Genomic DNA, 10,000 nt, shown 5'->3' on the forward strand with positions numbered 1-10,000 from the left:
TCTGTACAAAGACAGTAGTGCACTGTAATGTCTACAGATCGATGCATAGTCATGCTGGACATGTCCACGTTCAACATGCAGAAAACAGCTGTACCGTCAACTAACTAACACCACCGTCCATTAAAAAACGAATGTACCGTAGAATATTTACAAACAACACACTGAGAGGAGAAAGGAAGACTTGAGGAAGCTCTCTGATGAAAACAGATCACACTCCTTAAAAGTGCCTCACACTGGTTGAATCGACGTTGTGTACACGTCATTTCAACTAAATGATGTTGAATCAACGTTGTGTACACGTCATTTCAACTAAATGACGTTGAATCAACGTTGTGTACACGTCATTTCAACTAAATGATGTTGAACCAACGTTGTGTACACGTCATTACAACTAAATGACGTTGAATCAACGTTGTGTACACGTCATTTCAACTAAATGATGTTGAATCAACGTTGTTTACACGTCATTTCAACTAAATGATGTTGAACCAACGTTGTGTACACGTCATTTCAACTAAATGACGTTGAACCAACGTTGTGTACACGTCATTTCAACTAAATGATGTTGAACCAACGTTGTGTACACGTCATTACAACTAAATGACGTTGAACCAACGTTGTGTACACGTCATTTCAACTAAATGATGTTGAACCAACGTTGTGTACACGTCATTTCAACTAAATGATGTTGAATCAACGTTGTGTACACGTCATTTCAACTAAATGATGTTGAATCAACGTTGTGTACACGTCATTTCAACTAAATGATGTTGAATCAACGTTGTTTACACGTCATTTCAACTAAATGACGTTGAATCAACGTTGTGTACACGTCATTTCAACTAAATGACGTTGAACCAACGTTGTGTACACGTCATTTCAACTAAATGATGTTGAACCAACGTTGTGTACACGTCATTTCAACTAAATGACGTTGAACCAACGTGGAAGAGACGATGAGTTGACGTCTGTGCCCAGCGGGCCTCTGATAATACCAATACATATTTAAAATGTACAAACACCAAGACAACACTTCCCTTTCAGAGTAAAACACATTTGGAAAGTTTCCAATTTTTTTGCTTCATTGTAGGTGGAGTTAGCTTGAACAGGAAGTAGAATTACAGGAACAGGCAGGACAGGAAACAGGTACAATCCAAGTAGGAAGTGGTTTACAGTCTGTTCCAAATTACATTTACAGAACATTCTGATCAGGACATTTTTACATTTACAGACAAAATGTCAGACCCAATCAGGTAGTTAACTTTATACCTGCATTACTGGACAGACCAAGCAGGATATATATTTAATTTTTTTCTCGGTTATAAGCAGGAAGCTGATTTTCTGTGTTCTGGAAGTACATTATGCATCATTCCTGATAACCAGGAAGTGGGTTCAGAGTCTGAGCAGGAAGTAGACTTCTGGTTCTGATCTTATACAGGAGTCTGTGGGCAGCAGAGAGTCATCATAATAATGATCACCATAGTGATCTCCGTATCCGTACCCCAGTGTGGTGCACGCCCCCTCAGGCAGCCCTCTGTCCTCCAGCTGGTCCAGGTAGCCCGCTATGTAAGAGCCTGTGGAGTGTCTGTTAGCTGGGGGGTTCTGACCTGCTGCTACTTTAGTACGCAGCACTACCCCTCCCACGCTGGAGGGGGCGCTCATGTCCCGGGACTTCAGAGCCTCCTGCTGCCTCTCTCGAGCGCGATTGTTGATGTGACGCACACGGCTCTGGCTCCGAGAGGAAAGGCGGCGGGAGAGGAGCGGGGGGGAGTCCTCCTGGGCGTCAGGGACAAAGTTTGAGGGGGGGCAGGGGCGTGTTGGGGGAATGAAGGGTTTGAGGGTTGACTGAGGTAACTGGGGCAGCTGGGGAGACTGGAGTCTGTCCCGGTCTCTGTCATCCCCCTCCAGGGTGACTAGTCTGCGGAGCTGCTCAGTGAGGGGGTCTGCAGACTGCAGCCGTTGGGACAGACCCCCAGGGCCCTCATCCTCCTCCACTCCTTCATACAGGGGGTGATGAAGCTGCGGCTGATGATGTTGTACTTGCTGTGGAAGTTGCAGGAGATGTCCTCAGATGTCAGGTCACCTAGAGACTTGGACTTGCTGTGGCTGGGGGCTGTGGGTGGTCTGGGGATAGGTAGAGGAGGGGCAAGGGTGGGGCCCGAGAGGGGCAGCGGAGGGGGGCCAGAACGGGGTTGGAACTGGAGCTGGGCCTGGGTGTGTGATTGGGGTCGGGGTTGGGTATGTGATTGGGGTTGGGGTTGTAGATGGGTGTAGGGGGATGCCGAGGCAACGTAGGGCCTGAAGCAGTTGTAGTCTAGATGGCTGTAGGCCACATCACAGTCTGAGATAGGGGAGTACAGGCCTCGGTCTCTTGGGAAGCTAACATACCTTGAACCAGACATATTAGACAGACCAGTCAGACACTCAGAGGAGGACAACCCATTCTGGAAGCAGGTTGATGCTTCACCCTGATCCTGACCCTCCCCTGTCCCACCCTGGTAGCCCCTGGTCTGGTCCTGGGTGTGCCCATCCTGGTAGCCCCTGGTCTGGTCCTGGGTGTGCCCATCCTGGTAGCCCCTGGTCTGTAGCTGGGTGTGCCCATCCTGGTAGCCCCTGGTCTGGTCCTGGGTGTGCCCATCCTGGTAGCCCCTGGTCTGGTCCTGGGTGTGCCCACCCTGGTAGCCCCTGGTCTGGTCCTGGGTGTGCCCATCCTGGTAGCCCCTGGTCTGGTCCTGGGTGTGCCTATCCTGGTAGCCCCTGGTCTGGTCCTGGGTGTGCCCATCCTGGTAGCCCCTGGTCTGGTCCTGGGTGTGCCCATCCTGGTAGCCCCTGGTGTGGTCCTGGGTGTGCCCATCCTGGTAGCCCCTGGTCTGGTCCTGGGTGTGCCCATCCTGGTAGCCCCTGGTCTGGTCCTGGGTGTGCCCATCCTGGTAGCCCCTGGTCTGTAGCTGGGTGTGCCCACCCTGGTAGCCCCTGGTCTGTGGCTGGGTGTGCCCACCCTGGTAGCCCCTGGTCTGTGGCTGGGTGTGCCCACCCTGGTAGCCCCTGGTCTGTGGCTGTGTGTGCCCACCCTGGTCGCCCCTGGTCTGGGCCTGGGTGTGCCCACCCTGGTAGCCCCTGGTCTGGGCCTGGTTGGGTCCACTGTAGCTGTGCTGCTGGGTGTAGGCTCTGGTAATGTCTCTGCTGTTCTCAAAGGAGAGCTCAGCCCTGCTGTGGGTGGAGGGGTGGCTGTTCAGGCGGAGGGTGCTGGGGTTGGGGGGCCTTTCAAAGAGGGGGGGCTGGGTTTGAGGGGTTATTGATGGGGTGTTGCGAGGGGAGGGCTGGTGTGAGGATTGTACGAGGGGGGAAGGACACTGGGAGAGTTGGGGTTCGTACCGGTGAGAGGGGATTAGTTGGTTAAACTGGCTTTGGGGAGCAGCGTATTGTTTGGTTGGGCTGGTAGCGACCCATGTGCAGTTGTGTCTCGGTAAGGTGAGGGTAATCTCCAGTGGATCCTCGTCCACGTTAATCTCCACCTCCATCAGATGACTTGCTGCTGAGTCCTGGCACAACAGCAACCGGTCAGACACTGTGCTGTTGACAGATGGGCACCTGTAACCCCATGACGACCCCCACTCCCCCCCTGACCCCAGCTCTGTAGGATCACTGACACCCCCATAGCCCTGTCCTGGCTCCTCCACTTCCACTACACCCCTACGTGAGCCCACCCAGCTGTCCTCTGCCCCCAGGCGAGGAGGCACCTTGGTTGGGGATGGCTCCAGGCTGCCCATGGGTGTGCTCTCCTCAGAGTCAGCCTGGATGTTGCCTACAGTCTGCTCCCTCAGGTTGTAGACAGAGACTGGAGACAAGACCTCCTCATCTAGGATGGTATAGACCTCCTCCAGCTCTGTGGTCTCAGGACTGGAGAAGAGAAGGGGGGCAGGGGGGTCTGCGTGGGAGGTCTTGGGGTGGGGTGGGAGTAGGTTGTGGTTTGCTTGGTTAGGGGTCAAGCTTGCCTTTCGAGGAGTGATAGGTCCGTTCGTTGCCTTGCGGGGGGAGGTGGTGGTCTGTGGGTCTTTATATGGGGTGGTACAGTCCACGGTGACCTTATAGGGTGTGCTGGAGTCCTGGACAGTGGGATGGAACAGACAGGACATGACACTGAGGACGTGGGGGTCAGAGTTCGTTGTGAGGTCATTCTGGTCAGCGGTGAGGTCAAACTGGCCAATCAGAGCGGAGATCGAGCCGCAGCTGGTGTCGTTGCCGAGGGATACGGCATCAATGAGTCGCGAGATGGTGCTGTCCTGCCGGGAGACGGGGCTCTGAAGATCGGACCGGTCCACGTTGAGTGGGGAGAGGGGGGGCACAGAGGAAGAGGGGACAGAGGAAGAAGAAGAGGAGGAAGGTGCTGGCGTGTTTGTTGTACTATGTAATGTTGTCTCTGGTCTGCTCTCAGTAGGTACGTGTAAGCAGTTGCTCTCTGTCTTTGTTGACCTGCTTAGGTAACACAACGTCCTTTGGCGAGAGGAAATGCCCTCAGCTTTGATGGGTGGGTTGACTCTGTCCTTTAATTGCTCTCTGGAGTCACCATCTACAATTCCTACTCCTTGGCCAATGACCAGGTAGGAGGTCTCGTCTAATTGGTCAAGCTCTGTGGTCCTATCCCGCGTGTTGTTGTGATTGGTGGAAGGGGTGGACACACTGTGTTCAAGGGAGGCGGATGATTCGATGAGGAGTTCCACAGAGTGAGACCTGGGCCGATCAACGTGGGATGTTCCTATGTAAAACAGACAAGTTAGACAGTCCGTAACTGTTCAAACACTTCCACAGACATACATAGAACACCAAGCCAACCAACAACCAACCGACACATTCCGTCCAACACGAGCCAATAGCAACACAGAGACGAATGGAATGTACCACCAAATACGACTGTGAGAGGGGTGTTGGAAAATGAGGCTGTGCAGGTAACAGAAGGAACATCCATTTTTGGGGGGTAAACATCCATTTTGGAAGAGATGGTCAAATGGGATCAATTTTGGCAGTAAAAAAAAAGGAGAATTCTGATTTTGAAATAGTACTTTTACAAAGTTACACCAGTGGGATGATGTAATACTGGGATGTTTTAGGATGAGGCAACCTTAGGAGGTGTCTTGGTTTACCTGGCGGGATATCCTAGTCAGTTCTCTACTACAGAGAAGCACCACAGAGTGAAGAAGGAACAGAAAAGGCATGTTAAAGTATTGAGGAGCAATAGATTGCCTGGATTTGTCAATTTAAACAGATTTTTCTTCTTCTATGTTTTCGGAAAAAAAGTTAGAAACAAGACAACGGTTTACATTTCCACATAAGACCCATAGCACTGTTTGTTTCAATGAGAGCGCAACACAACCAATGACCACTTCAACTCTAAGCATGATGTCACATGTAGCAACCAAACCAGACAAGACTAGTTGCTCTGCTATTACAGGTAAACCAGGATCATGTATTGCTCTGAGAAATAGGTAACATGATGCTGTAACCTCATTCAAATAGAGAAAAACACTGTTGTTTCTTCTTAGATATCTATTTTAACATATTACTTGTTACAGAACATATTGTTTTTATTATCATGGTTGATGTAAGAGTGTGTGAGGTCCCCAGAGGAGGTCTACCCACCGATGAGTGTGTCTGCACCCAGGTCAGTCTGCTTCTGGTCAGGGGAGCAGAGGGAGAGCTGTCCCTGCAGTAGCCTCTCCAGAGGCATGGAGATGGGTCTGTGGGAGACGGGGGCGTGAGGTGGGGGGCTCCTCTCCACCACTACCCTCTCTCTGTCCCTTTCACTGTCCTTGGACCCCTCCCAGACCCTCCCAGACCCTTCCCCGGCCCCCACTCTGTCCTTGCCGTCTGATATGGAGGCCTTGCCGTCAGATATGGAGGTGGAGGACTCAGCGAGCTTCATCTTGGATTTCTTGCGTCGGTTGGTGGGGGCGCTGGCTGTGCGTCGGAGGAGGAGGTTGCTGATGGAGCGTTTCCTGTGGGCCGAACCACAGCTGGTGTCTACTGACGACTTAGAGGACCTGTTGAACAAGCCTCTGATGCCTCGCAGCTGACGACCCTGGTGGATGGAGAGAGAGAGGGGCAAAGGGGAGGGGGAGAGAAGGACATGGAGATAGATAGGGAGAGAGAGTGAGGGGAGAGAGAGGGATAGGGAGACCGGGAAGGGGAGAGAAGGACATGGCGATAGATAGGGAGAGAGAGTGAGGGGAGAGAGATGAGGGGAGATAGGGAGGGGAGAGAGAGGGATAGGGAGACAGGGAAGGGGAGAGAGAGGGATAGGGAGACAGGGAAGGGGAGAGAAGGACATGGAGAGAGATGAGGGGAGATAGGGAGGGGAGAGAGAGGGATAGGGAGACAGGGAGGGGGAGAGAGAGGGATAGGGAGACAGGGAAGGGGAGAGAGAGGGATAGGGAGACAGGGAAGGGGAGAGAAGGACATGGAGAGAGATGAGGGGAGATAGGGAGGGGAGAGAGAGGGATAGGGAGACAGGGAGGGGGAGAGAGAGGGATAGGGAGACAGGGAAGGGGAGAGAGGGGATAGGGAGACAGGGAAGGGGAGAGAAGGACATGGAGAGAGATGAGGGGAGATAGGGAGGGAGAGAGAGGGATAGGGAGACAGGGAGGGGGAGAGAGAGGGATAGGGAGACAGGGAAGGGGAGAGAGAGGGATAGGGAGACAGGGAAGGGGAGAGAAGGACATGGAGAGAGATGAGGGGAGATAGGGAGGGAGAGAGAGGGATAGGGAGACAGGGAGGGGAGAGAGAGGGATAGGGAGACAGGGAAGGGGAGAGAGAGGGATAGGGAGACAGGGAGGGGGAGAGAGAGGGATAGGGAGACAGGGAAGGGGAGAGAAGGACATGGAGAGAGATGAGGGGAGATAGGGAGGGGAGAGAGAGGGATAGGGAGACAGGGTGGGGGAGAGAGAGGGATAGGGAGACAGGGTGGGGGAGAGAGAGGGATAGGGAGACAGGGAAGGGGAGAGAGGGATAGGGGGACAGGGTGGGGGAGAGAGAGGGATAGGGAGACAGGGAAGGGGAGAGAAGGACATGGAGAGAGATAGGGAGAGAGAGTGAGGGGAGAGAGAGGGATAGGGAGACCGGGAAGGGGAGAGAAGGACATGGAGATAGATAGGGAGAGAGAGTGAGGGGAGATAGGGAGGGGAGAGAGAGGGAGGGGCAAAAGGGAGTGGGAGAGAGGGATAGGGAGACAGGGAAGGGGAGAGAAGGACATGGAGAGAGATAGGGAGAGAGAGTGAGGGTAGAGAGAGGGATAAGGAGACAGGGAAGGGGAGAGAGGGATAGGGAGACAGGGAAGGGGAGAGAAGGACATGGAAAGAGATAGGGAGAGAGAGTGAGGGGAGATAGGGAGGGGAGAGAAGGACATGGAGAGAGATGAGGGGAGAGAGTGACGGGAAAGAGAGGAAGTATGAAGAGATAAGGGTGAGAGAGAGAAATTGTGTTCAGCTTTTTGCATGAAAATATTAATTGCATGATGCGAGGGAGAAGGTTAAATAACATTTGCCATGCTTTTCAAGCACAGTATTCCAACCACAATGCACACAATATAGACTGAAAACACAGTAACACACTTCACTTTTCACAAAACGAAATGTTTTCAGCAAATCAACACAAATTCTTTACATTCATTCAAATGAATTGAAATGAACTGCAGAGCTGGCATTTCCCATCCCCCAGGTTAATAACAGGCAGAACACATGGGGAGAATCTCAATTTCATTTCCTTGATTCCTTGCATCATCGCTCCTCGTCTCCTTCTCAAAATCCATTGGACGAGAACGTCAGAGGTCCTTGCCCTCTGACCTTCTCATCCAATCGGTCTTGAGAAGGAGAGAGGATGTGGGGAATCAAGATAATACAATTGAGCATTTCCCATGGGTAAAAGTGTCACATGTCATGACAAAGACATCCCAATAGATGGCACTAGAGCATCCCAGTAACCAGAGTCCAACAACACTCTCCTTCACAATACATTCTTTTTTATTTGACTGGGCAAGCCAGTTATGAACAATTTCTTATTTACAATGACTGCCTACCCCAGCCAAACCCGGAAGACGCTGGGCCAATCGTGAGCCGCCCTATGGGACTCCCAATCACGGCAGGATGTGATACAGCCTGGATTCAAACCAGGGACTGCAGTGACACCTCTTGCACTGAGATGCAGTGCCTTAGACCAATGCACCACTCGGCAATCATTGCACATATTCCCTCTTTTGACAATTATCTGTGTTGTTAGTAACGCCATGAGCTCGGATTTTTATTAGCCAAATCATTACTTTGAAAATCACCTAAAAAGAAAGCACATTCACAAAAATACCAATCTAAAAAGAATACCAATCTTAGATGTTGTAAACATACAGAAATAATCTGAAACCATATACACTTCACCACACCCACAAACATTAGAAACCATGCAGATGCCATGCAGCACACAGAATCTACCCAGGATACCTTGTTGGCTCCTAGAAAGTGCATTATGGTAAAGCTGGGGTTCAGGACTAGTGGACTCCACTGGAAAGGAAGAATGTACCAGCTTAGCTTGGGAGAGTTGGATGACAATTAACTGTAAAATATATATGAATATGTAGAAGCTGAAACTGATGATTCCCCTTCAGACCAATCCTTCTGTATAGGGTCAGAGTAGCAGTAACCTGATCCTAGATCTGATCTCACTAGCCTGGTCCCAGATCTGATCTCTCTAGCCTGGTCCCAGATCTGATCTCACTAGCCTGGTCCCAGATCTGATCTCACTAGCCTGGTCCCAGATCTGATCTCACTAGCCTGGTCCCAGATCTGATCTCGCTAGCCTGGTCCCAGATCTGATCTCACTAGCCTGGTCCCAGATCTGATCTCGATAGCCTGGTCCCAGATCTGATCTCACTAACCTGGTCCCAGATCTGATCTCACTAGCCTGGTCCCAGATCTGATCTCGCTAGACTGGTCCCAGATCTGATCTCACTAACCTGGTCCCAGATCTGATCTCACTAGCCTGGTCCCAGATCTGATCTCGCTAGACTGGTCCCAGATCTGATCTCACTAGCCTGGTCCCAGATCTGATCTCGATAGCCTGGTCCCAGATCTGATCTCACTAACCTGGTCCCAGATCTGATCTCACTAGCCTGGTCCCAGATCTGATCTCACTAGCCTGGTCCCAGATCTGATCTCACTAGCCTGGTCCTAGATCTGATCTCACTAGCCTGGTCCTAGATCTGATCTCACTAGCCTGGTCCTAGATCTGATCTCACTAGCCTGGTCCTAGATCTGATCTCACTAGCCTGGTCCCAGATCTGATCTCACTAGCCTGGTCCCAGATCTGATCTCACTAGCCTGGTCCCAGATCTGATCTCACTAGCCTGGTCCCAGATCTGATCTCTCTAGCCTGGTCCTAGATCTGATCTCACTAGCCTGGTCCTAGATCTGATCTCACTAGCCTGGTCCCAGATCTGATCTCACTAACCTGATCCTAGATCTGATCTCACTAGCCTGGTCCCAGATCTGATCTCACTAGCCTTGGTCCCAGATCTGATCTCAATAACCTGGTCCCAGATCTGATCTCTCTAGCCTGGTCCCAGATCTGATCTCAATAACCTGGTCCCAGATCTGATCTAACTAACCTGGTCCCAGATCTGATCTCACTAGCCTGATCTCACGAGCCTGGTCCCAGATCTGATCTCACTAGATTGATCTAACTAACCTGGTCCCAGATCTGATCTCACTAGCCTGGTCCCAGATCTGATCTCACTAGCCTTGGTCCCAGATCTGATCTCAATAACCTGGTCCCAGATCTGATCTCACTAGCCTGGTCCCAGATCTGATCTCACTAACCTGGTCCCAGATCTGACCTCTCTAGCCTGGTCCCAGATCTGATCTCACTAGCCTGGTCCCAGATCTGATCTCACTAGCCTGATCTCACTAACCTGGTCCCAGATCTGACCTCACTAGCCTGGTCCCAGATCTGATCTCACTAG

At 51.5% G+C, this 10,000-nt stretch overlaps 1 protein-coding gene across 1 annotated transcript in view; it reads right to left on the reverse strand.

The window, feature by feature from the left end:
- The window catches only part of LOC135546686 (1-phosphatidylinositol 4,5-bisphosphate phosphodiesterase eta-1-like), a 121,634-nt gene that overhangs the window by 669 nt on the left and 110,965 nt on the right, over positions 1-10,000 (reverse strand). Inside the window, 3 exon segments of the mRNA XM_064975298.1 lie at positions 1-1,982; positions 1,985-4,756; positions 5,638-6,076. The exon segment at positions 1-1,982 is cut by the window's left edge and continues 669 nt beyond it. Of these exon segments, the coding sequence (XP_064831370.1) occupies positions 1,393-1,982; positions 1,985-4,756; positions 5,638-6,076 (3,801 nt within the window). The 3' untranslated portion in view covers positions 1-1,392.

The sequence above is a fragment of the Oncorhynchus masou genome, chromosome 9 (genome assembly GCF_036934945.1).
Source record: "Oncorhynchus masou masou isolate Uvic2021 chromosome 9, UVic_Omas_1.1, whole genome shotgun sequence".
Classification (NCBI taxonomy): domain Eukaryota; kingdom Metazoa; phylum Chordata; class Actinopteri; order Salmoniformes; family Salmonidae; genus Oncorhynchus; species Oncorhynchus masou.